A 27,899-nucleotide genomic window follows, 5' to 3' on the forward strand; every position below is an offset into this window, starting at 1 on the left:
AGGGGATAAAATAATGTGCTGAAGCTGACAAAACTAAGGATGCTAGGTAGATGAATACCTGATAAGCAGATTCTTTTCCCTATTTTCCTCCCCAAAAACTAAGGTGCGTCTTATATTCCAGTTCATCTTATACTCTGAAAAATATGGTATGTTCCTATCTCATCCACCACCGCAATAAAGAAAGAGCCACATGTCTTCTCAGATGCATCTATGTAGGCAATAGAAGCTGTGGCATACATCAGAGACTAGGGCAGGCAGGGCAACATTCATGTCTGCTTCATTATGGGAAAGGCAAAGATAACACCACAACAAGGTAATATCATTTGGAACTCTGAGGCACCATACTAGCTGTAGAACTCACATACCTGATAACCAAAACAATAGACCTTGAACTAGAATCCACTACCTTCTACACAGATAGCAAGGTAGTGCTGGGCTACATTCACAACCAAACAAGATGCTTTTTATATATACATGAGCAATAGAGTAGACAGGTTCAGAAAGTCTTCAGGTCCAGAGCAGTGGTGTTAATGGGCCAACAGACATGAACCCAGCGGATCATGCTACACAGTCGGTCCCTGCATCCTAGTTGGCAGAATCAACCTGGCTAAATGGTCCCAAGTTCTTGGTCCACCCACAGAGCCCGATGGCACAGAGACCAGAATACTGTGACCTTCTAGAACCAGACCATGATGTTGATGTTCGACCTCCAGTGCTCATCAAACCACTCAGACAGGACAAAGACACAGCCGTCCAAACTATCTGTTTGGCGACAATGATCAATGAAACAGGAAAACACCACCATCATGAGACCGTCCACCATCAAGACTGACACTTCACAGAGGGAGCTGTTAGAGCTGCTGGATTCTGAATTGTGGGAGCCAGAAAGCTCCTCTCAACTGTCTTACACAAGTGCCTGCACTGTAGTGAAGCCATAAGACTCTTTTTTGAAGTTTGGCAGCAGAGGACTGAATACCTTATAATATTGTTCCTACTGGATCTCTTATTGTTCTTAATTTAATTTAGCTTCTGAAATTCTTTCCTACCTCTTAATAAGTTTCATTGACTAGGAAGAGGGACAAGTCTAAGAATAACAGAAAAACAGGATTGGAAAGGATTTTGGAGGCCTTATAGCCCAACTTCCTGTTTAAATAGAAGATCCTAGGCCAGTGATGGCAAGCTTTTTTCTCTTGGGTGCCGAAAGTGTGCAATGTGCACTTTCACATGTGCATGAGTGCCCACACCTATAATATGATGCCTCTCATGCATGCCACACCCCTGAATATTTGCATGCAACCCCCACACATGACCCCCATTTTGACCTCACATCTCAAAACAACAATGGGAGGGGGGAAAGCCTCTTTCCCCTAATGGAGCTGGAGGTGGGGAAAAGCCTTGTGTGCCCAGACAGCACTGCGGTAGAATCTCAGAGATCTGGGAAGACACTGGCTGCAGAAAGTGATAAAGCATGAGCTTGTCTGACTCAAAAACCAGCTGGCCAGCGGGAGGCATACGCACATACACAGTGGAGCTCAGCTGGTCAACATGATCATTTGTGATAGTTACAATTAATTCTGGTTGCGGTGAGCAGCGGAGAAAGAGTGTTGGGAGTGAGCGCTGTCATGGATGACAGTAGAAACATCTGTTTAAGACCGTGGCATACCCTATTGCCTACTTTTTAACATCTTAGGGTACCCTTTGTTCTCGGGGGGGGGGGGGGGGGCTGAACCTGGGGTTAGCCAAGCTATAGTTGCTTTAAGAATGGAGTGACAGTCTGCGGAAGTTTCAGCCCCACAAAAAATGGTTGCTGCATGATAAAGAACAGCAGAAGCAAGGAGATGAGGTGAACGGAGAACCAGGAAGGCTGGAAAGACCATGGGTGACTGGGCTGTATCCTTGCACGTTGCTACCAAAGCTGCTGAAGCTGTCTGTGAGAGTGAGAACCAGTGGGTGAGAGCGGCTGGGGGACAGCAGAGAAGGGGGGCAGCGGAGGAGCAGTGGCAGAAGAGAGGAGGCAAGCAAGTGAAGGCGAGCAGAGAGGACTGAAAACCAGAAAAAGCTGGCAAAGGGATGTGAAAGAACCATAGGTGAAGGAGAGCAAGCTGAGAACTTGAGAGAGCTGAGAAAGACCACGGGCAATCAGACAGCTTCCTCTCACTGTTGATGAAGCTGCCTGTGAAAACCAGCGGGTGAAAGCAGCTGGGAAAGCGACGAGGCAGCAGCGATACCAGTGAGGTTAATTGGGGGTGCAGACGAGAATGGAGAACACAAGATGTGGAAACCGCAGTGCCCATGTGGAAGGAGAAGAGCCCCCTGCTAACTCAGCTAGTGGGAGTGGCCAGTGGAGGCAACGGTGCTGAGTTGGTACTGAGACTGCAATGCCCAAAATAGAATAAATCAGCATTGTCCATTAGAACTGAGGACAATGACAGTTAGACATTATGCCTTTGCCCTTTCTTTCCTTTCTTCCCCCTTTTTGGCTTTGGACCTATTTGACTATGGCAGCTTTGACCTCTGTATTTGTTGTTTTTATATGTTGTAAGCCACCCCAAGTCCTCAGAGAGAGGTGGCATATAAATCCAATTAATAAAATGGTGTTTCTTTTATGAGCTTGTTTCCCTGAAAATGACAAAACAGAAGCTCATGAAAGAAAAAGATCTTACCTCTTGCCCTACATCCTGCCCGTCTCTGCTGCACACATGCATGTGCACATCTCCATCTTTGGGCATGACTGTATGCGCAGTTTGGGCACTCAGTATCTAAAATGTTTGCCATCACTGCTTTAGAGGATAGGTTGACTTCATTTTCTCTGTGACAGCGCCTCAAGTACTAGAAGACAGGTGTCATATCACCCCTAATCCTTTTTTTAGGCGGTACATATCCAGTTGCCTTGAGTGTCTGTATGTGTGGAGAAGTTCTTAATATTCTCTTGTTTGTTGACATTTATCTCTTGTTTGTTGTCATTTATGTTTGAGTTATTATTTCTATTGTTTTTATTATCATATTTTATATTTTAAAAGTAAAGAAGTTCACTCAATAAATTCAAAGCATCATAAATGACATGGATTTTTTTCTCATTAATCTTACCAGATGTACCAGTGATGGACCCAGTTTGTGTTGGAACAGCTTTGGAAGTAAAAGGAGTTCAAGAAAATATTAATGTCATAGAAATAAAAAAATAATTTTTATTCTCACAATCAGACAATTATTATTTAGATGATTTTTCTTGTCTTAATAACCCAGATACATGAAAAGTTTCCACTGAAAGCATTTTGAAATTTAAATGTTACATTTAATGTTACATTGTGTTGTTGATTTACTTCATTTTATCTAAACACACTTGTTAGTAAATTAGCAGCAATCAAAATCCCAAATGATTTTGATTGTGTAACTCAATCTCTTTTGAAAGCAGCCAATTATCCAATGTACTCTGGAAAGAGAACTTTTTAATAGGATTTCATGAGGTGATAAGCAGATTCAACCTAGAAATAAGGAGGAACATTCTGACAGTGAGAACAATCAACTGATCAACCCACTGTATGATGCCAACAGCTTCGGACAGTGAGGATTCTGGGTAAGGGCAGGTTCTGGAAGTGAAGCAGGATCGGATGATGAGGTAGTTACAGGCACCCCATTAGTGAGTCATCATCATTAGACTCGAAAGAAGAGGGATTCATAGATGCCCGCAGGCACAGGTTTATGACAAGGAGGGAACAACCGCGCAAGTATTATAGAAAATAAGGGAGAACACCTGTGGCTGGGGCAATTAGGCTAATGGGGCTGCTGATAAATTGCCAGCGTGGTTGAGAGCGTGCGTGGGAAATTATCCGTTTGGTGAGAGAGAAGTGCTGTTTGCTTTTGAACTGCTTCAGGATTTAAAAGGATTTTTTTTGAACAATTCACAGTTAAGTACAGCGTGAGGACTCTTGAAGGGAGGTGGCTGTGACGTCTTCACAGCTGTTTTTTATCTGCTCTGCTTTTGTTTTCGTTTTTCACAGCATTCCTGGCTCGTGGTTTGTGGGAGAGCACTTTGGCTGATTTAAAGTGCATGTGTACAATATTTTATTGTTGATAAACCAACTCTTTGTTTATTTTACAACCATGTGTGTTTGAATTTACACTTTGGACTTAATTGGGGCTCGTAACGTGAAGCCTGGCATAACAGCTCTCACTCTCTTTCTATCGCTCTTCCTCCCTATTTCTCTCTTTCTATCTCTTTCCCTCTCTTTTTTCTTTCTCTCTCCTCTCTCTTTTCTTTCTTCCTCACTCCCTTTCTCTCCCTTACTCTCTCTTTCTCTCCCTCCCTCCCTTCCTTTTTCTTTCTTTCTTTCTCTCCCTTCCTTCCTCTTTTTCTCCCTCTCCCTACCTCTCTATTTCTTTCTTTCTCTCTCTCCCCCCTCCTTCCCTCCCTTTCACTCTTTCTCTCCCTTCGTTCTTCTACTTTTCCCTTTCTCTCTTTCTCTCTCTCTTCCTTCCTCCCTTTCTTTCTTTCTCCCTTTCTTCCCTCCCTCTCACTTTCTCTTTCTCTTTCCATCCCTTTCTATTTCTCTCTCCCTTTCTATTTCTCTCTCTTTCTCTCTCCTCCCTTTCTGTCTGTCTCCCTCTTCCTTCCTTCCTTCTTTCTTCCTTCCTCCCTTTTTTCTCACTCTGCAACTTTTCCACTCTTTTTCCTTGTAGCTACCATGAGGTTGCCGCCCGCCCACCCACCCCTGCATGTGGCCTCAGCCTCAGCAAAATTGGTGGCCGTCACCCTTGTTCTCCCACTGCCACCCCACCGCTCATTGAAAACGAGGCCTGGAGGGGCATTTAAACTATGAGAGACTGGTCGTTGTTGAAAGTTTTCCTCCAGGGAGCCACCCAAATGGAGCAACAGGGCGCAAGCGGAGGGCACGTCAGGTGGGGAGGGAGAAGAGAGCGAGGGCTCGAAATGATGAAGGAGGATGGCTTCAAGACTCTAAAGAACAGCTGAGGCTGAGGTGGGAAGGGGGCGAGGTTGGGCAAAGGTGAAAGAAGAGCCAGGTTTCCTCTGACTGGCTGGCTGTCCCCTTCCCTCCCCCTGCCTTGAGAGAGGGGGGGAGGAAACACAGGCAGCCCAAAAGCCAAAGGAGAAAAATAAATGCCCTTTACTCGTTAAAGGGGAGGGGAAAACCTCAGGATGGCATGTGTAAAATGAGTCCGAATCCAAGGGCCGCTCCAAGGCTCAGCGCCACTGCCTCCTTGGCTCCTTGCAGTGCCGGCTCCTATGGTGGCCATAGTTCCCTCTAAGCTGAGCAGTGAGCAATCGCTCACTTAAAAATCATCATCAACTCAGAGTTTTCCAAACCTGCCCAGAAGCCGAGAGGGAAAGAGTGAGAGGGAAGGAGAGAGAGAAGAAGAGAGGAAGAGAGAGAAACAGATAGAAAAAAGAGAGGAAGGAAAAGAGAAAGAAAAAGAATGGGAGTAAGGAAGAGAGAAAGAAAATCAAAATCTAGTTTGAAACTAGCTCAACTATTTAAGTGGCATTTTGATATTGATAGAGTTGCCCTATTATGAGCTCACTGTTATAGACACACGGTATAGTATTTTATTTTGAAATTCTCTGAGGCAAAACAGGGTGGGTTTGTTTGTTTGTTTGTTTGTTTATTTATTTCTGTGCCGCCCAGTCCCGAAGGGACTGCCGCTCACACACTATACTTTTCGCCCCCCCCCCAAAAAAAATTAGAGGGAACACTGATGGTGGCCCCCAAGCACCATACCCTACTCCCAAACACTGCCTTTGACCAACCAAGCCGCAGTCAGCATGGCTTGGTTGGGGCAGGGGTGGCGGCAGGAAAAAGGCCTCGCTACCAACAAAGAAGAGGAGGGGCAGAATTGAAACATGCTCCTCCCCTCCTGCTCTCCCTCCCCCACCGCTGGCCATTCCCCTCTTCTGTTCCAAAATCAGGACATTTTGGATACACTGCGGGACGTGGGACAAATGATTGAAAAGCGGGACTGTCCCGCAAAAAGCAGAAAGTCTGATCACCTTACACTAGCACTTTTTTTTCCAAAGTGGCTTTATTTTTACTCACAACAATAACTCCTGCAATAGTTTCAAGGTATTCCTGACTGCAATTCAAGGCAGCCCAAAGAGAAGATAACTGCTCTTGCTAGTCCTTGTGTTATTTTCCTATGAGGCCTCTCTCTGAGTTCTGGTATTGAGTCTGTGTCTGCTCCAGCCATCCTGAGTGCTATGCCTCTTCTACTTTTTGCAGTGCATAGTTAGGAGACCAGAACATTCAGGCTCCTTGGAGTAGCCTGAATGACAGAATTCAAAATGACATTCCAGGAACAGCTCAATGATAAGTCCTTCTATCCTTCTAAAAGAGAATAGGTCAACATAAAAGATAAGAAGGTTAGCCAACCTTAAATTCTGTAATTCAATATTAGAAAATATTCAGAATAATACATCAGACATGCTTCTTGTGCAACAGTTGCATTTTAAAAGCAATGCTGCTCAATCCAGGGAAGGGGGGGAGGAGTGGGAATTATAGCCAAGAAGACCATCAAGCTGTGTAGGCTCACTGCCCCTGAGATTGCAGGTTGTGAGTCCCTTCTTATGAGGTTGAACCTAGGGTTTCAGGTGGACCTGTTGCTCATATACCTATCTTCCAGCTGCATGTCAACAACCCTGCCTGCACTACTCAAGGAGGTGGCCAGGCTGGCGGTGGAAACCCCCAGACTTATTGGGGGTTGGGGGATTTTAATCTGCTGTCGCTCAGCGAATCCTCTCTGTTGGCGCAGGAACTTATGGCCACCATGGCAACCATGGACCTGACCCAAATAGTTCAGGGCCCAACCCATGAGAGGGGACACACTCTCGACATAGTATTCCTCTCAGGGCAGTTGAGTAATGATCTGATATTAAGGGGCTTAGAGACATTCCCTTTGTCATGGTCAGATCATTTTCTATTGCAGCTTGATTTTAAGGGTCCAATCCTTCCCCGCAGGATGGCGGAACCAATTAGGAGATACCGCCCCAGACGCCTGATGGATCCAGAAGGTTTTCAAAGGGCGCTTGGGGACTTGCCGGATTCACTTGTACACAGTTTGGCAGAGTCGCTTGCTGCAGCCTGTAATAGGGCTGTGATGGAGGCTCTAGACCGAATTGTGCCTTTGCGACCTCTCTTTGGCAACAGACCCTGGAGGTCTCCTTGGTTTACCGAGGAGCTCTGGGGAATGAAATGCCAGAAGAGAAGTCTGGAGAAGTATTGGCGAAAGAGTCTGGAAGTATAGCTGATAAAGAGGTGTATAAAATGAGACAGAAGGAGGCGAAACAGGTAATATATGCTGCTAAAGCCTCAAAAGAGGAAGAAATTGCCAAATCTGTAAAGAAGGAGGATAAAACCTTCTTCAGATATATTAGTGATAGGAAGAAGAAAAACTGCGGCATCACGAAGCTTAGTGCCGGGAATAATACATGCATTAATGGGAATAAGGAGATCGCAGACCATTTCAATAGCTACTTCTGTTCAGTATTCTCAAAAGACACCTTACAAAAATATAGAGGGATATAGCATTGCTTCCACTTATTTATTTATTTATTTATTTATTTATTATTTGGATTTGTATGCCGCCCCTTTCTGAAGACTCGGGGCGGCTCACAAAAAGTGTAAAACAAATCATAAATAATTCAATTAATTAAAATATTTAAAGATTTTAAAAACCCCATATACTAACAGACACACACACAAGCATACCATGTATAAATTAAATGTGCCCAGGGGGAGATGTTTAGTTCCCCCATGCCTGACGGCAAAGGTGGGTTTTGAGGAGTTTACGGAAGGCAGGAAGAGTAGGGGCAGTTCTGATCTCCGGGGGGAGTTGGTTCCAGAGAGTCGGTGCCGCCACAGAGAAGGCTCTCCCCCTGGGGCCCGCCAACCGACATTGTTTAGTTGACGGGACCCGGAGGAGGCCCACTCTGTGGGACCTAATCGGTCGCTGGGATTCGTGCGGCAGAAGGCGGTCTTGGAGGTATTCTGGTCCGATGCCATGAAGGGCTTTAAAGGTCATAACCAACACTTTGAATTGTGACTGGAAACTGATCGGCAGCCAATGCAGACTGCGGAGTGATGGTGAAACATGGGCATACCTGGGTAAGCCCATGACTGCTCTCGCAGCTGCATTCTGCACGATCTGAAGTTTCCGAACACTTTTCAAAGGTAGCCCCATGTAGAGAGCATTACAGTAGTCGAACCTCGAGGTGATGAGGGCATGAGTGACTGTGAGCAATGAGTCCCGGTCCACATAGGGCCGCAACTGGTGCACCAGGCGAACCTGGGCAAACGCCCCCCTCGCCACAGCTGAGAGATGGTTTTCTAATGTGAGCTGTGGATCGAGGAGGACGCCCAAGTTGCGGACCCTCTCTGAGGGGGTCAGTAATTCCCCCCCCAGGGTAATGGACGGACAAATGGGATTGTCCTTGGGAGGCAGAACCCACAGCCACTCCGTCTTATCCGGGTTGAGTTTGAGTCTGTTGACACCCATCCAGGCCCCAACAGCCTCCAGGCACCGGCACATCACTTCCACCGCTTCGTTGACTGGGCATGGGGTGGAGATGTAAAGCTGGGTATCATCGGCATATTGATGATACCTCACCCCATGTCCTTGGATGATCTCACCCAGCGGTTTCATGTAGATGTTAAATAGCAAGGGGGAGAGGACCGACCCCTGAGGCACTCCACAAGGGAGAGACCTCGGAGCCGACCTCTGACCCTCGACTAACACCGACTGCGACCGGCCAGAGAGGTAGGAGGAGAACCACTGAAGCACAGTGCCTCCCACCCCCAACCCCTCCAACCGGTGCAGAAGGATACCATGGTCGATGGTATCGAAAGCCGCGGAGAGATCGAGGAGCACCAGGACAGAGGATAAACCCCTGTCCCGGGCCCGCCAGAGATCATCCATCAACGCGACCAAAGCGGTTTCCATGCTGTAACCGGGCCTGAAACCCGACTGCTGGGGACCTAGATAATCGGCTTCTTCCAAGGACCGCTGGAGCTGGAGTGCCACCACCTTCTCAACAACCTTCCCCATAAAGGGAAGGTTGGAGACTGGACGATAGTTGTTAAGTACGGCTGGGTCCAGGGAAGGCTTCTTGAGGAGGGGGCGCACAAGCGCTTCTTTATAGAGTGTTGGAAAAACTCCCCTCCCCAAGGAAGCGTTGGTAATCTCCTGGGCCCAGCTCCGTGTCACCTCCCTGCCGGCCGAGACCAACCAGGAGGGACACGGATCCAGTAGACAGGTGGCGGAACTCACAGCTCCAATGACCTTGTCCACTTCATCAGGTGTCACCAGATCAAACTCTTCCCAGACAGGTGGACAAGTACGTGCCCCAGTCACCTCGACTGACTCATTGTCAGTCGACTCTGTTTTACAATTGGAGTCGAGGTCGGCCCGGATCTGAGCGACTTTATCAGCGAAAAACGTGTTAAACTCCTCGGTGCTACTCTGCAAGGGCTCCCCAACTCCCTCCTGATTAAGAAGGGAGCGGGTCACCCTAAACAGAGCGGCCGGGCGGGATTCCGCTGATGCAATCAAGGCGGCATGGTGCGCGCATCTTGCCGCCTTGAGCGCCACTTTGTAAGTCTTAATAAAAGCTCTTACAAGTGTTCGATCAGATTCAGACCTACTCTTCCTCCATCGCTTCTCTAGACGTCTCTTTTGGCGTTTCAACTCCCGGAGCTCCTCGTTGAACCATGGGGCTCTACGGGTCTAGCGCCACGGAGGTCGCAAAGGCGCAATCCGGTCGAGAGCCTCCGCAGCAGCCGTATTCCAGGCCTCCGCAAGAGACTCCGCCGAACTGTGGATGAGTGCCTCTGGAATAACCCCAAGCGCCGTCTGAAAGCCCTCTGGGTCCATCAGGCGTCTGGGGCGGAACATCTTCATTGGTTCCGCCTCCCTGCGGGGAAGGATTGGAGCCAGGAAGTCAAGCCGTAGTAGAAAATGGTCTGACCATGACAAAGGCAATGCTTCTAAGCCCCTTAGTCTCAGACCATTTCTCAATTGCTCGGAAAGGAATACCATGTCAGGCGCGTGCCCTCCCTCATGAGTCGGACCCTGTACTACTTGAGTCAGGTCCATGGCTGTCATGGTGGCCATGAACTCCTGTGCCAACCCAGAGGTTTCGCCGAGTGACGGCAGGTTGAAGTCCCCCAGGACAATGAGTCCGGGGAACTCCACCGCCAACCCGGCTACCTCCTCGAGTAGCACAGGCAGGGCTTTTGACACGCAGCTGGGAGGCAGGTACGTGAGAAATAAGCCCACCTGGACCCCTAAGTCCAACTTCAACAAGAGAGACTCGCAACCCGCAATTTCCGGAGCAATGAGTCTACGCAGGCAAAGGCTCTCCCTGGCTATAATAGCCACTCCTCCCCCCCTTCCCTGGGGTCAAGGTTGATGCCATATCCGAAACCCGGCTGGGCAAATTTCAGAGAGAGGAACACCTCCCTCCGGGCCCAGCCAGGTTTCGGTAATACACGCCAGGTCGGCCTCCTCATCCAGGATCAAATCCCGGATGAGGAGAGCTTTATTTACCACCGACCTGGCGTTAAGCAGCAGCAACCTGAGTCCAGGGCCAGAGTTACACTCATCACCAGTACCCAAGATTGGGCTCACAGAGCCAGAACAAGGGACCGTTATTAAGCAACGGTCCCTCGTTCCCCTGGAACGGCTAGCTCTGTGGCCCCCGCCATATCTGCCTCTCCCCAGCAACACAGGGATATTCCGACCCTCTGCCACCCCAGAGATCGGTGCCCCTTCCTCTCCCGTCTCCCGAGTGTCAGGTGGGCCAAATCTATCATTCACACTACTATCAAACCACTCATCCATACCATAACCCCCCACCCACCCACCAACCCAATTATACCAATCATTCCATTCATACCCACAAGTATACTTATCCCAGTCATCCATTACTTAGCACCCCAATTATATTAAAAAACAATTAAATTTATAACAGTATAAAATAACAATTGATAAAAAATTTAAAACACTAAAACATTAAAATTATACTTATATAAATAAAGGATAAAAATTATAAATTAGTAAAAATTGATTTTCTTTGATGGTATAAAATCAGATCTTAAAACATTTTATAATCATCAGTAATCAATCAGTCACTCCAGGTCTCCATGGTCTAAGGTCTTAGTCTAGTTCAAAGAGTCTTGATGTTAAACCTCCTCTCTTCCTAGCTGTCTTTTTAAAATCAGACCACAAGGGGGCATAGTTCTTCAATCCATCCACAATCCACATAGTTCTTCAATCCATCCACAATCCACATAGTTCTTCAATCCATCCACAATCCACAAGGGGGCATAGTTTCTCAGTGGTGATACACACAAATACACACAAATCAGGAATCAAGGTTAAGAGGGGAGGGTGGGGGAAGTTGGAGAAATAATCCTCAGTTCTTAGTTTTTTGTTGTTGTTGTTTTTTAATCTCCCCCTGGCCCCCAGCAGCTCTCACCCACTGGTGCCATACAGTGGAGGGGGCTAAATTATTGCCCCTAGATGTCTTCATTCATCCATTGGCATTGAAGCTGGCCACCGTCACTGGGCTCCATTCCTTCCCAAAAAAAGCTGTCTCTCTCCCCCCCGTCGTTCCCCGACACTGCCATCTCGACACCGGACCTCTCACCTCCGGAGTCAGGCTGGAGGTCTATCCCGGCGGGGACTCGGCTCCTCTCGCTCCCCTCGGCTCCTCTCATTGCCTCCCTGCCGGCCCTACGACCCTCCATCCTCCATCCGGTCCGATCCCGCCGCCCTTTCTCCGCATTTCTCCGCACCAACAAGATGTTTCTCCGGTGCCATGCTCTCCCTCGGCTCTCCCACGGCATCTCCACAGCGGTGGCTCGGCGTTCCTCCGTCCTCTCCTTTCTCCAGAAGGCAGCATCTCCCAAAAAGGCTGCTTCCTCTGCGAGGCTCCATCAGACGCCGACGACGCCGACGACGCCATCTCCGCGTCTTAACCGGCCACCTCTTCTTGCCGCAGTCTCACTCGGCGTCCCCCCCCAACAGGCGGGGACATTCCCAGAGTAGTAGATCCTTGGAACAAACTTCCAGCAGACGTGATAGATAAATCCACAGTAACTGAATTTAAACATGCCTGGGATAAACATATATCCATCCTAAGATAAAATACAGAAAATAGTATAAGGGCAGACTAGATGGACCATGAGGTCTTTTTCTGCCGTCAGACTTCTATGTTTCTATGTTTCTAAAGACCAGATCCGAATCTACCGAACACTTGTAAAAGCTCATATTAAGATTTACAAAGTGTCGATCAGGTCGACAAGATGTGCATACAATGTTGGCCTGATTACGTCTGTGGAATCTCGCCCGGCCGCCCTGTTTAGGGTGACTCACTCCCTTCTTAATCAGGGGGGAGTTGGGGAGCCCTTGCACGGTAATGCTGATGCTTTTAAGTTTTTCGCAGATAAAATCATTCAGATCTGGACTGATCTTGACTCCAATTGGAGTCTACAGTTGGCTGACAACAAGTCAATCGAGGTGACAGCGGCCCGTCTTAGTCCACCTGTTTGGAACAAGTTAGACCTGGTGACACCTGATGAAGTGGACAAGGCCATTGAAGCTGTGAGTTCCGCCACCTGTTTGTTGGACCCGTGTCCCTCCTGGCTGGTTTCAGCCAGCAGGGAGGTGACACGGTGCTGGGTCCAGGGGATTACCGACGTTTCTTTGAGGGAGGGGTCCTTCCCGGCTCCCTACAAGGAGACACTTGGGCACCCCCTCCTCAAGAAGCCTTCCCTGGACTTGGCCATATTTAATAACTATCGTTGTTGAGAAGGTGGTGTCAATCCAGCTCCAGCGGTCCTTGGAAGAAGCCGATTATCTAGGCCCTCGGCAGTCAGGATTCAGACCCAGCTACAGCATTGAAACTGCTTTGGTCACCCTGATGGATGATCTCTGGTGGGCCCGGGACAGGGGCTTATCCTCTGTCCTGATGCTTCTTGACCTCTCAGCGGCTTTTGATACCATCGATCATGGTATCCTTCTGTGTCAACTGGTGGGGTTGGGAGTGGGAGGCAACATTTTACGGAGATTCTCCTACCTCTCTGGTCAGTCGCAGTCGGTGTTAGCAGGGGGTCATAGGTTGACTCCTAGATCTCTGCCTTGTGGGGTTCCTCAGGGGTCAGTCCTCTCCCTTCTGCTATTTAATAGCAACATGAAACCATTGGGTGAGATCATCTAAGGATATGGAGTGAGTTACCCCCAGTACGCTGACGACAGTCAGCTATACATCTCCACCCCATGTCCACTCAGTGAAGCAGTGGAAGTAATGTGCCGGTGTCTGGAGGCTATCAGAATCTGGATAGGTGCCAACAGGCTCAGACTCAATCCAGACCCGACGGAGTGACTATGGGTCCTGCCTCCCAAGGACATGTCCATCTGTCTGTCCATCACCCGGGGGGGAATTATTGACCCCCTCAGAGAGAGTTCATAACTTGGGCGTCCTCCTTGATCCACAGCTATCTTTAGAACACCATCTTTCGGCTGTGGCGAGGGGGGCATTTGCCCCGGTCCGCTTGGTGCACCAGTTGCGGCCCTACTTGGACAGGGAGTCTTTGCTCACGGTCATTCATGCCCTTATCACCTCAAGGTTCAACTACTGCAACGCTCTCTACATGGGGCTACCTTTGAAGAGTGTTCGGAAACTTCAGATCGTCCAAAATGTAGCCGCGTGAGCAGTTTTGGGCTTTCCAAGACATGCCCATATCTCATCATCACTCTGCGGACTACATTGGCTACCAGTCTGTTTCTGGACACAATTCAAAGTGTTGGTTATGACCTATAAAGCCCTACATGGCATAGGACCAGACTATCTCCAAGACCCCCTTCTACCGCACAAATCCCATTGACCGGTATGGTCCCACAGTGTTGGTCTCCTTAGGGTCCCGTTGACCAAACAATGTTGATTGGCAGGACCTAGGAGAAGAGCCTTCTCTGTGGGCCCCCGGCCTTCTGGAATCAACTCCCCCCGGAGATTCGCACTGCTCCTACCCTCGCCTTCCGAAAGAGTTTAAAACTCATCTTTGCCGCCAGGCCTGGGATTATTAGAACTTCCCCCTGGCCACTGAATGTTTCCTAGTATGACTGTTGTATGAATTGTTAATTGAAGTTTTGAAATTAGAATTTTTAACGATTGTTTATGTTATTAATTGGATTGTTTTTCTACTGTTTTATTATGTGCTGTGAGCCGCCCTGAGTCCTCGGAGAGGAGCGGCATACAAATCCAATTAAAATAAATTTTAAAAAATCCTGTGCATGATATATCTAACTTGATTTTAAAATTTTATCCCCACTGCTAGATACCGGTATATCTTTTCATTTCCAGATATAATCTGATAACCAGTAACATCAATAAGAAAGTGTGTGAGTGTGGTGGAGATGTGCTATGAAGAAATCCTGCTTAAAAGTTCTGTTTCCAGAATATATTGGACAATTAGCTGGTTTCAAGAGAGGTGGAGTTATACAGTATATAGGACTATAGAAAAATATAAAAGTAGTTAATTTGACAATTTTATGAATCATTATTAACATAAAAAAATGAATGGACATTTTCAAAGAGTTTGGGTTTGGATACCTGTGCTATTCTGAATATTCTAAGTTATTAATGTTGGTGACTAAAGTTAGCATCTTTTAGTATTTTCAACCAGGTTTAAAATATACATCAAATCTTCTTGTGAAGAATGTAAGGATCCTACAGTTTCATACTTAGAATTAATATTTTGATATGTTTGAATGCTTGTGTGTGTGTGTGTGTATGAGCATTTTGCACAGATGTCTACTTTAGCTATCTTCTCTGTGAAAACAGTTTTCTAGCTAAGGTTGAACCACAATAATTTCTTCCTAATTTTGTCAGAAACATGTTCCTCCTTAACAATAGGAAAAAGTTTTCCACTGATTTCTCAGAGTGAGGAGGAAATTGCACTAAAATGCACCAGTCTAATGCAACTTCACAAAGTGATGAACAGTTGTCTAATTTTTTCCATTCTTTAATTTTTTTTGTAATCCATAGACACTTTTTTCTACTGCTTGGAAAGTCATACATTATGACATCTGCATTATGACATCTGGTTCAAGTCTATCCAGGAACTGCAGACAGCGAACAATTTTAAGCTTGGTATTGCTTGATGTACAATTATGTAGGGCTTTTTCAATAGAAAAAAGTTTAGCAACCTTACAGATTTATATTATAAAATTATAATAATCATTTCTCTATACCTAATATGTTACTTGGTGGAGGTAAAGTAGGTAAACTTGGTGGAGGTAAAGTAGGAACATAATTCTATTTTCTTACTTTCAATGTATTGTCAAAATATACATTATTTAAGTTCTAAAGTGCAGCCCATTCCTAAAATTATAGTCTTTTCCCAAAAATTTGTTCCATACAAAAATTGAAGCAATTTCTATCCATATATTTTAGATAGCTTATTGAAGTTATAAGAAATCGATAGTGCTCTGCATATACTCACAGATCATTGTTTGTACAATTCTCTTGCAGTTTCACTTGTGGAATCTTAAAAGAGAAAAGAATCAAGGCAATGGCAGAATATTCTGCTTTCTTTCATAGAAATCATAGAATCATAGGGCTGGAAGGGACCTTGGATATCTTTTAATCCATGCCCCTGTCAATGGCAGAAGATTTTTTATCATCCTGAATAAATAGTTATCCATTTTTTTCCTGAAGAACTGCAGCATCCACAACCTTGGGAGGCAAGCTGTTCTTTTTTTAATCCTCACAATGTTAAAGCTACTGTTTTCTTAAACTAGTCCTCATAGTTTTCCTATTTTCATATAATCAGATATTTGAGTCTCCTTTTTTTCTTGCTGTTCAGCATGAGCAAGATAGGTTTTCTACATTTTATACTACAAATCTACATCCTAAATCAGAATTCATTTCCTTTTGAATTTCCATCTTTTTTCCATCTTGTCACTTTGTGATATAACGCAGCTTACCTGAGCCAGACATGCCAAAATAGAGATGGTTACCACTTGGGTACACTTGCCCATCATACAATGTGATTGTTCTTTTCCTTACCAAAAGTGGTATTGCCTATTTAACTTCATTATGCGCAGTCTGCAAATCAACAATGAAACAGGCTTAAGACACAACTTTGCTTTTTCAGATTGTATATTTCTGAAAAGTACAGTATTTTTTATTTATAGACATTCATAAAATGTACATGCTTTCTCAGTATCTATATTTACCTCAGAACCTGAATGGAAAACCCAGTTGAAGAGGGAGCCAAATCACATTGTCCTTCAGTGCAAAGTGTTCTTGCTTATTTCTGGCAGTTTTCTTTCCTGCCCCTGCCCCTGCCCCTGCCTGGTTGTAGAGTGGTGCTTCTTTATTCTTCCGTATCCTTTTTACCAGAGAAATGCTCTTTCAATGCTCCTTTATATTTGCAAAATAACTCAGAAACTACTCTCATGAGATCTATTTAGTCACCCATGTTGCCAATTTCCAATGAAGTACTAAAATGTTAATCTGCAATAAATTGCTACCATTTCAGTGATTGGCCTCACATAATTAATGTAGGTTTTTTTCTTTTTCAAAGTAATTATACTCCCTCAAGCTGTTTAATCAGAATCTTGTAATAACCTGATGTTTTCCATGCATATAACCACCATGATTGCTGTTTCTCCTGTGCATGCATTGAGCTGGAAATATGTATACTATTTCCCATTATTGAAGAAATTCAAATATTTCTCAATAATCATTCACATTTTAATCAAGTTAACAATTTCCTTTGGGGCATGTAATACCTGTTCCGTGAAAGGCAAGTCAGTGCTGAATCAGAAAATTTGCTTATGCTTAATTACAACTATGATGCATCAGCAATTAAGCTGGTGAATCATTACTCTGACATAGTTTTCAAAGGCAGCAAGCAGAACCAATGGATTCTGGAGCTTGGCAACCATTCTCAATTAGAGGTTGTTGGATTTTTTACATTTTATTTTAATAGGCATTTACAAACCATACACCATACATCATACACCAAGCAGACTAACATGTTGGCCATTTCACTAATCCAGAAAATGGCTATAATTTAGCAGCTTTGAAAAGAGGTCACTGAATCTTCACTATCATGTTCACAAACAGGTAATTATTGGATTCTTGGAGATCTCTGAGCTTGTTTTTTTCTTGAAGATGTTGTCAAAGTTCTGATTAAGAAGCCCAAGCAAATTAGAACTCTCAGACTTAAATCTTCCTCAAAAGACTTCTTTGTTAGGTTTTGATATACAGTGGTAACCAGGGTGGGCAGCAGGCAGGACAGTGTGGAATGCAGTTCCTCCAGTGGAAATGAAGATTCCTGTGCAGCTCCAGCTGATCGGTGGCTGTCACTTCCTGGATTACTGGTGTTAGCTCGGCTCTCCTTTTTTTCACTGCTGCTGCATCTGTGCTCCTTGCTTTTTCCCTCATTCCTCCTTCCTGGCCTTGGATGAGCTTCCCTGGCTCCTGCCTGGCTCCCCTCTAGCCTCACACAGCCACCTCCCGCCTGAGGTGCAAGCAGAAGGCATGGGTGGAAGCGACACTGGCAGCATTTATGCCTCAGGCAGCACCCGTTCACCTAGCTACCCAACCTAAGGTGGGGGGGTGGGCGACCCAGGAAGAAGAGTGCAGGAAACGCGAAACAAATTGTCAACCCAGCAAGTGACACTGGTAAGTCCTCAAAATTACAAAATACTGTAAATAGTATAAAAATCCTTGCACTCATCAAATTAATTTGTCAATTGTTCCAGAATTACATGCTGTTGTTGGTTCTGCTCATTGATAAACAGTCCTTCTTTCCAATCAGCCTCTATTTTATTTCTAACGCCTTTCTCCTGGTTTGGAACAAGACCATACTTTTCATCAGTAGTAATTTTGCAATCACATTTACAATTGAGAGTTTTGAAAATGCAACCATAAAAGTCCAGTTCAGCACAATACCACTGAAAAGAAAAACAAGAAATCCAAGAAAAAAACAGCAAGGCTGCACAAAGATCTCTCTCTGACAGACTGAAAAACAAAAAGGACAAGTACAAAAAATGGAAAGAGGGTCACTTAATTAAGGCTGATTATCAGCAGATAGCCAGAACATGCAAAGGTGAAGTCAGGAAAGCAAAGGCTAAGAATGAACAAAACTCAAAGATAATAAAAAAGTTACTTTCAATATATTAATATCACGAAAAAAGGGAACAGTAGGTTCACTAAAGAGAGAAGATAGCAATGAAGTAACAGGCAGTAGGGAGAAAGCAGAACTGCTTAACTCATTCTTTGCATCAGTCTTCATGCCAAAATAAATTATAGTCAATCATATAAAAATTAGAGTAAAGACAACTAGAAATAAAAGTTAAAATAAACAAAAAAATTATAATAGAGCATGTATCTCACCTTGAGGAATCTAAACCACTGGGCAGAGGCGCTTGGCCAAGCACAGTAGTGACACTGCACTCCACTGGGGAACCCTAAATCCCTGTAATCTGGGGACTGGTTCAGTTGGAGCCAGATTGGAAGTGCCCTGGGGGGCGGGTGGTAAAGAAGAGAGATATTATCAGCAATCTGTTTGGGGTCGGCAAACATCACAGGGAACTAACGTAGGGTACTCGACTGGCAGCAGTGCACATCTTATTATCTATCTATCTATCTATCTATCTATCTATCTATCTATCTATCTATCTATCTATCATCTATCTATCTATCCATCCATCCATCCATCTATCCATCCATCCATCTATCTATCTATCCTATTTAATTCATAGGCCACCCAACTCCTTCTGGACATACAATATATAAAAGTATAAAAAACAGTTTAAAAACTTCATAGAAAAAATAAAAATCATTCATACATTTGGCCAGATCTAGATGGTATCATACACAGACTGTGAGCAGAGACAGGCTTTAACAGTTTTGCGGAAGACCAGTAGGGTGGGGCAGTACGGGCCTCCAGTAGCAGCTAGTTCCAGAGAGCCAAAGCCACCACAGAGAAGGCCCTCCCAGGTGGCTGCGTCAACTGACATTGTCTAGCTGATGGGACCTGAGAAGGCCAACACTGGGAGCCCTTATCTGTTGCTGGGAGCTATGTGGCAGAAGGTGGTCTCTTAAATATTCTGGCCCTAAGCCATGTAGGGCTTTATAGGTAATAACCGATACCTTAAATTGCGACCAGAGACCAATTGAGAGCCAGAGCAACTCACGGAGTATTGGTGTAATGTGGGTGTACCTGGGTGCACCCACAATGGCTCGCATGGCTGCATTTTGGACCAATTGTAGTCTGCAAATGCTTTTCAAGGGTGGCCCCATATAGAGCGCATTACAGTAATTGAGTTGCAAGGTGATAAGGGCATGAGTGACTGTGAGCAGTGTTCCCTCTAATTTTTTTGGGGGGTGGGCGGAAAAGTATAGTGTCTGAGCGGCAGTCCCTTCGGGACTGGGCGGCACAGAAATATTAAATAAATAAATAAATAAGTGAGTGAGTGAGTGAGTGAATAAACAAACAAACAAACAAAAACCCACCCTGTTTTGCCTCAGAGAATTTCAAAATAAAATACTGTACTGTGTGTCTATAACAGTGAGCTCATAATAGGGCAACTCTATCAATATCAAAATGCCACTTAAATAGTTGAGCTAGTTTCAAACTAGATTTTGATTTTCTTTCTCTCTTCCTTACTCCCATTCTTTTTCTTTCTCTTTTCCTTCCTCTCTTTTTTCTATCTGTTTCTCTCTCTTCCTCTCTTCCTCTCTCTCTCCTTCCCTCTCACTCTTTCCCTCTCGGCTTCTGGGCAGGTTTGGAAAACTCTGAGTTGATGATTATTTTTAAGTGAGCGATTGCTCACTGCTCAGCTTAGAGGGAACTATGACTGTGAGTAGAAACTCCTGATCCAAATAGGGTTACAATTGGTGCACTAGGCAAACCTGTGCAAAGGTCCCTCTAGCTACAGCCAATATATATGATTGATATGTCATGTATTATATTTATCTTTATTTCATTTTTAACATATATATTTCATAAAAATATTTTTAAAAAGAAAAAAAGAAAAAATAGAATTGTGGAACTAGTGAGGAGTGCCACCTGCTGGTTGAAGGAATTACTACAGTGAAATAACTTTGTGGATGCTTACACAGCTGCTGGCCTTGGACTTTGAAAAAATAAAAAAAAATGACATCTTATCTGTTCAGGCTGTGAACTTGAAATAAACTTCTATATACTTGAAAAGTGAAAGGAAAAAAGTTGAAAGACTATAAACTGGTGAATGGTGGCTTTGGCAATATGGCATTAGAAGATTAGGGTCCTTCAGCATTCTTTAAGGATTATTTTGCAGATTTATACATAGATCACTTTTGGAATATGAAGAAAAAATTGACAAAAATGTGGAGAAAGCTCTTGAGTGCAGCAAGAATCTTGAAAATATGATTGCAAGGAATAAAAAACAAGAAAATAAAGAGGACTTAAAACAAGAAGAGGAGCAGGTAGAGGAGAGTTGGAAAAGGATAGAGGACTTTGAAGACGAACAGACTAATGATTACTTTGAGCTTTATGATTATACTGAATTTTATGATTATTACACTGGGATTTACAGTGGGGAAAAAGAATAAGACAAGGATACATGTATTTGGCTAGGCATGTTAGCAGGAGGAAGGAATTAAGAAAATTTGAAGGGATATTTAGGCAATTATTTTATAGAAAAAAAGGAAAGGGGAAGAAGATGGGAGTGCACTGTGACAAGAAAGAAAAAGAGGAAGTTGAGATTAAAAAGATGGAAATTCCAAGAAAATGGTTGATTGTTATCTGACTATTTAATCATTGTCTGATTACTATATAATGGTTTGTTTCTTTTTCGTTTCTTTATATCTAACGGAATATATTTATGAATATATTATCTTATTAATTAATAGTTTTATTTTAAGTTACAACTTTAGAAGAAGGGGGGAAAAGAAAAAAGAGAAACTTAGAAAATTGGAATGGAAGCATAAAGAAAATGGATGACATATAATTTAGCACACTTATGAATATACTTGACTATGGTATTTATTTGATTATTTGATTATTATTTGATTATCTTATAATGATTTATTTTATAGATACAGTGGTACCTCAAGATACGAACCCTTCATCTTACGAATAACTCGTGATACGAACCCGGGGTTCAGAAAAATTTTGCCTCTTCTTACGAACTTTTTTCGAGTTACGAACCGGCATTCGGGAGACAGCTGGGAAGCCGCGCGGCTGTTTTAAAAGGTGACAGCTGGGCGGCGGGGCTTCCCAGCAGCCTCCCGAACGCCGGTTCGTAACTCGAAAAAAGTTCGTAAGAAGAGGCAAAATTTTTCTGAATCCCGGGTTCGGTTCGGGAGGTTGCTGGGAAGCCCCCCAGCCCGGCGGTGACCTTTTAAAACAGCCGCGCGGCTTCCCAGCTGTCTCCGAACACCGAACGCGGAAGTTCAGGTTTGGCGTTCAGCTTCGGGAGACAGCTGGGAAGCCGCGCGGCTGTTTTAAAAGGTCACAGCCGGGCTGGGGGGCTTCCCAGCACCTCCCCGAACCCCGAACTTTTGCCAAACTTCCGGGTTCGTGGTTGGGGGGGGTGCTGGGAAGCCCCCAGGCTGTTTTAAAAGGTGACAGCCGGGCGGCAGCGGTTTTTTTTGCGGGGGGGTTTTTTGGTTGCACGGATTAATTGACTTTACATTGTTTCCTACGAACCTTTCGTCTTACGAACCTCCCCCTGGAACCAATTAGGTTTGTAAGACGAGGTATGACTGTACTGTATAATGAATTTTTGGAACTTTGGGATTCTGAATGAATATCTATTTGAAAATATAGTTTATGATGACAATTAATATTGATACCGCTAATGAATAAGTTTTTACTTAAGAATTTTAATCTAATACAATTATTTAAAAGCAATTTGAAAGACAAAAAGGGCATGTATAAAATGTGGAAAGAAGGGGAAATAACTAAGGCAGAATACCAGCAAATAGCCTGAGCCTGTAAAGATGAAGTGAGGAAAGCTAAAGCTCACAATGAACAAAGGCTTGCAACAAGAGTAAAAAGTAACAAAAAAGCTTCTTCCAACATATTAAAAACAAGAAAAAAGTCAAGGAAAAAAATCCATCCATTGCAGGGAGAAAATGATAAAAGGGTGACAAGCAGCAGGGGGAAAGCAGAGCTACTCAACACATTTTTTGCATCTGTCTTTACACAAAAGGATAAAACAGCCCAACCTATCAAAAACAACATCACAAAAAAACATATTAGGAACATAAGTTAAAATAGGGGAGAAAATGGTAAGGGAACACCTGTCTACCCTATGCAAATTCAAATAACCAAGACCAAATTGATTATACCCAAAGGGTCTGAAGGAACTGGCAGACAAGATCTCCGAACCACTGAACTTTATCTTTCAAAGATCCTGGAGCACCAGGGAATTACCAGAGGACTGGAAAAGAGCTGATGTAGTCCCCATCTTCAAGAAAGGGAAAAAAAAAACCAGATCCAGGAACTACAGACCTATCAGCCTGACTTCAATACCAGGGAAGATTTTGGAAAAGATAATCAAGCAACAAATCATTGAACACCTAGAAGCCAATAAAGTAGTAACCAAAAGCCAACATGGGTTTGTCAAAAACAGATCATGCCAGACTAATCTTATAGCATTCTTTGACAAAGTGACAAAATTAGTGGACTAGGGGAATGATGTTGATGTGGTTTACTTGTACTTCAGTAAGGCTTTTGACAAAGTAGACCATAACCTACCACTAAACTAGAGAAATGTGGGATGGACAGCAACACCTCCAGATGGATTCAAAATTAGCTAACTAACCACACATGTAGTGCCCAATGGAACTACATTTACATGGAGGGATGTATGCAGTGGAGTACCCCAAAGCTCTGTTTTAGGCCAAGTGCTCTTCAACATCTTCATCAATGACTTGGACACCAAACTGGCAGGAATAGCTAACACTCCAGAGTCCAGAAGATAGGTGCAAAATACAGAAGGATTTTGACAAACCTGAACACTGGACGCTATGTAACAAAATAAAATTCAATGGTGAAAAAAGTAAGGTTCTACATTTAGGCATGAAAAACAAAATGTATAGCTACAGTATATGCAGTACATTGCTCAACAGTAGTAACTGTGAGAGGGATTAAAATTAAATTCAATTTTGGCAAAACTAGACAGAGATACAATATTTGGATTTATTTGCAAAACTTATTAATAGTCCATTTCTGTTAGAGGAGGGTGGAGGTAGTGTGTGTGTGTGTGTGTATTACATCATTTCCAAGACATGGGAGAGGAGCAATACCCTCTAACAACAATAAACAAAAAACCATTATTCATAAAAAGGATTTGGAAAAATGGAACCCATTGGCTTGTGAAAAGCTCCCTAAAATAATGATAATGATGATTGGTTTGCCTTGAGAAAGTAGGAAAGGAAATATTTATATATGGATTTTTTTTATGCAAGCAGTTTGAATGGAGGGTAAATGTGTGAGTATGCTGATGTGTAAATGCCTGTGTGTGTTGACTTCCTATACCAGATTGTGAAAGGGGTTAATTATTTTGATTTTTCTTTACATTAACCGAGAGAGAGGGGGGAGAGAGAGAGAAAGTGTTACGCTGGATGCCTTCAAGGCGCTTCTGCCAGCTTCTCTCCCTTCTCTCCCACGGCTGCTGCTCTTCCGCGCCCTCCAGCCGAGCCCCTTCGCCACGTGGGCAGGCTTCGGAGCTCTTTGCATTAACCGAGAGAAAGAGAGAGGGGGGAGAGAGAGAGGGAGAGGGAGAAAGAGAGAGGGAGAGGGGGGAGAGATAGCAACAGAGTGAGAGAAAGGGGGAGAGAGAAAGAAATAGCAAGAGAGAGAAAGTGAGAAGAGATAGAAAGAGGGGGAGAGGGATAGAAAGAGAGAGAGAGTGAGAGATGCTCAGTGAGCCTTTCTTTGAAGTTGCCTTTCTTTCTTTCTTTCTTTCTCTTTCTTTCTTTCTCTTTCTTGCTTTCTTTAAAGGAAGAGAAAGAAAGAAAGAAAGAGAGAGAGAGTGAGAGATGTTCAGTGAGCCTTTCTTTCTTTCTATTTCTTTCTTTCTCTTTCTTGCTTTCTTTAAAGGAAGAGAAAGAAAGAGAGAGAGAGAGAGAGAGAGAGATGTTCAGTGAGCCTTTCTTTCTTTCTTTCTTTCTCTTTCTTTCTTTCTCTTTCTAGCTTTCTTTAAAGGAAGAGAAAGAAAGAGAGAGAGAGAGAGATGTTCAGTGAGCCTTTCTTTCTTTTTCTTTCTTTCTCTTTCTTGCTTTCTTTAAAGGAAGAGAAAGAAAGAAAGAAAGAAAGAAAGAGAGAGAGAGAGTGAGAGATGTTCAGTGAGCCTTTCTTTCTTTCTTTCTTTCTTTCTTTCTCTTTCTTGCTTTCTTTCTTGCTCTTTTTCTTTCTCTCTTTACCTTCCCTTCCTCTAAACTTTCTTACTTGGCTGATTTTAATTTTTCTGCTTGCAGGCAAGTTGGCTTCCGGTTTTCTCGGTGGGAAAAAAGAGGTCTCGGTGGTGTCGGTGTTTAGAGCGAGCATGGCTCCAAAAAAGGCCGCTGAGAAGAAGAAGAAGGTGATGATATCCATAGAAGCGAAGCAGGAGATAATCAATTTGCACGAAAAAGGGACTCGTGTTGTTGACCTTGCGAGGAAGTTCCAACGCAGCACATCCACCATCTGTACAATCCTGAAGCAGAAGGACATCCTTAAAGGTGTTAAACCAGCAAAAGGTGCGACAATAATTTCCCAACTCAGGACGTCTGTTCATGAAGAGATGGAGAGGTTATTGTTAATTTGGATAAAAGAAAAGGAGCTGGCCGGAGATACAATAACAGAGGCGGTCATCAGCGAGAAGGCTCGTGCGATATTCGCCGATCTGAAGAGCAATAAACCATCCTCGTCGGGAGATCCAGATGAGTTCAAGGCAAGCCATGGGTGGTTTGACAGGTTCAGAAAAAGAAGTGGCATTCACTCAGTGGTTCGGCATGGGGAGGCAGCGAGTGCAGACATCAAGGCAGCGGAGGAGTTTGTTGTGCATTTTGCTAGCTTGGTTGAACAAGAAGGCTATGTCTCTCAACAGATCTTTAACTGTGATGAGACTGGGCTGTTTTGGAAGAAAATGCCCCGTAGGACTTTCATTACTGCCGAGGAAAAGAGCCTGCCAGGACATAAGCCCATGAAAGAACGTCTAACCCTTGCATTGTGTGCAAACGCGTCGGGTGACTGTAAAGTGAAGCCACTTCTCGTGTACCATTCGGAGAATCCTCGCGCGTTCAAGATGCACAAAATCTTAAAGGAAAGACTCCATGTCCTGTGGCGCTCCAATGCAAGGGCATGGGTAACGAGGCAGTTCTTTGTGGACTGGGTAAATCTTGCTTTTGGTCCTACGGTGAAGGAATATCTTTTGGCTAATGAACTCCCCCTACAAGCCTTACTGCTGCTCGACAATGCTCCAGGCCACCCACCTGCTCTTCAAGACGACATCCTTGAAGAATTTCAATTTGTGAAGGTTGTCTTTCTCCCACCCAACATGACTTCAATCCTGCAACCAATGGATCAGCAGGTCATAGCTAACTTCAAGAAGCTGTACACGAAGCATCTGTTCCGCCGATGTTTCGATGTAACAGAGAACACCAACTTGACACTGAGTTTTGGAAGGATCATTTTAACATCGTTTCTTGCCTTAACATCATTGACCTTGCCTGGCAAGAAGTGTCAAGGCGAAACTTGAACTCGGCGTGGAAGAAGTTGTGGCCTGCTGCTGTTGCACCAAGGGACTCTGCTGAGCCCGAGGGTGAGACCGAGGACATCACCGAGACTGACACCCCATTGGAGGAGATTGTGTCACTCGGTAAGTGTATGGGTCTGGAGGTAGACGAGGGTGACATCAATGAGCTTGTCGAAGAGCATGAAGAACCGCTCTCTACAGAGGACCTGAAGGCGCTCCATGAGATGCAACAGATGGAGATGACCCAAGAGATGAGCAGCAGTGAGGAAGAGGTACAGGAACCACAGAAAGCCATTCCTACCAGTGAGATAAAAGCGATGCTAGCGCAATGGGAGAACGTTGTCAGTTTTGTGGAAAAAAATCACCCAGAGAAAGTAGCCACGAGTCGTTCAGCAGCACTTTTCAATGACACCTCATTGACTCACTTTCGCAACATTTTGAAAAGCAGGCAAAAGCAGATGTCATTGGACACATTTTTTACAAAAAGAGCTGCTCCAAGTGAAAGTGCAGCCAAAAAGGCAAAAACAGATGATTAGGCTACTGTGTACATATGTAAATTTAAAAGTTTAAGAAAGTTTACAAGTTAAGTGAAAGAAACTTCATTATTCATTTATATGTACATGTACATTTCTTCATTAAAAACATGTATTTTTGCATAATTTAAACTAACTTTGTGATTTTTTTGAGGGCTGGAACCAATTAAAATTATTTACATTAATTCCTATGGGGAAAAGTCGTTCGAGATAAGAGCTGCTCGACTTAAGAGCACAGGTCCGGAACGAATTAAACTCGTATCTCGAGGTACCACTGTACTGAAAAGTGATGACTGGTTCTTGTCCCACTCATGTGAGTGCATGCATGCATGGTCTTTGAATTTCCAGGGCTTCGGCATGTGCATGTGCTCGAGTTTGGGAACTCGGCGCCAAAAAGATTTGCTATCACTGTGCTATGTGAACTACTAGCAGGACAACTGGGCTGACTTTCTGCCTTTTGCAGAGGTTGCTTGCAATAACTCAAGCCACAGTAGCACCAGCTTCACTCTGTTTAAAGTTGCTTTTGATCAGGATTTTGTACCCATTCCAGAATTGTCCCAGAGGAAACCCCAGATCCCTTCCTTAGTGGAATGGACTGAACAGCTTCAATGTACTTGGCCTGTCACTCGGCCACATCAAGCCCATAAAAGACAGGCTGACAAGAAAAGAGCTATACCAAAAGGGGTCCAAGAAATGGACAGGGTTTTCCTATCTACAAAATACTTACACACCACCCAGAAGTCCAAGAAACTGGGATCCTAGTATGTGGGCCCATTCCCTATTGTTAGGATTGTAAATCCAGTCACAGTACAATTAGAGCTAGCCAAAATCCTTTGACAGATCCACCCTGTGTTTCATGTTAGATTGTTGAAACCTGCACATGTATCTCTTGTTTGACCAGGCCAATCTGCCCTTCCAATTCCCCTCTTCATTGAAGGTGAACACTTCAAGGCCAAAGAGATTCTGTATTCCAGGAAGTACAGGGGGAAGGTACAATATTTGCTTACCTGGAAACATTTCCCTCCCTCAGAGTCTGAATGGGTGAATGCTTGGAATGTCTGGATCCCTACAACTCCTACAAATGTTTCACACTAAATACCCTCACAATCCTAGATGTTATTTTACTCCCTTATATTATAGCTTATCAATTTTATCTTATGTTTTCTGCAGAGGGCTAATGCCTCTACTGATGGAGGGTCTAATGTCAGCCGGATCTCCAGCATGGGTTTTCCCTTTGCATGCTTGCTTGCTATAGGCTGCCAGAGTAATGGGGAGGAGGAGCATCACATTGGGGTTGAGGCAGTGAGCTGATATGAAGACGGCTTATGTGAATAAAAAGGGAGGTTTGCTCTCACAAGTTACTGCAGTGCTGAATGGAATTGTTAAATCTGGTCAAGGCCAACTGGCCTGAATCTCCAGATGGTTGAAAATACCTGAAGACGTGCCTCACATGACACTATGTGGGTTGGGGATTGGACATTCAGCCTGGGTCCCTGGGGGGAAGGGATTTGGGGAAACTTTCAATATGTAACTTCTGCGCCTTTTGGCTCAGACCTTGCTTTTCTTTCCCTACTATCATTTTCAAGTCAGTAAAAGTACCTCTTTTCTAAT

General features: G+C 44.2%; 1 protein-coding gene across 8 annotated transcripts in view; it reads right to left on the reverse strand.

Annotated features, from left to right (window-relative positions):
* The window catches only part of GABARAPL1 (GABA type A receptor associated protein like 1), a 304,763-nt gene that overhangs the window by 273,111 nt on the left and 3,753 nt on the right, over positions 1–27,899 (reverse strand). For 2 of the 8 annotated variants that reach the window (XM_070741830.1, XM_070741829.1), the window contains exons 2-4: positions 15,997–16,117; positions 15,513–15,556; positions 3,088–3,126 (exon numbers count right to left, since the gene is read on the reverse strand). In XM_070741830.1, coding sequence (XP_070597931.1) covers positions 3,088–3,126; positions 15,513–15,556; positions 15,997–16,053 — 140 coding nt within the window. In that variant the 5' untranslated portion in view covers positions 16,054–16,117. Of the gene's footprint in view, positions 1–3,087; positions 3,127–15,512; positions 15,557–15,996; positions 16,118–16,248; positions 16,518–27,899 lie in introns of those variants that run through there. The other 6 variants (XM_070741832.1, XM_070741834.1, XM_070741828.1 and 3 more) reach the window with 6 other exon arrangements.

This window comes from Erythrolamprus reginae, chromosome 2, assembly GCF_031021105.1.
Source record: "Erythrolamprus reginae isolate rEryReg1 chromosome 2, rEryReg1.hap1, whole genome shotgun sequence".
NCBI classification, from domain to species: Eukaryota; Metazoa; Chordata; class Lepidosauria; order Squamata; family Dipsadidae; genus Erythrolamprus; species Erythrolamprus reginae.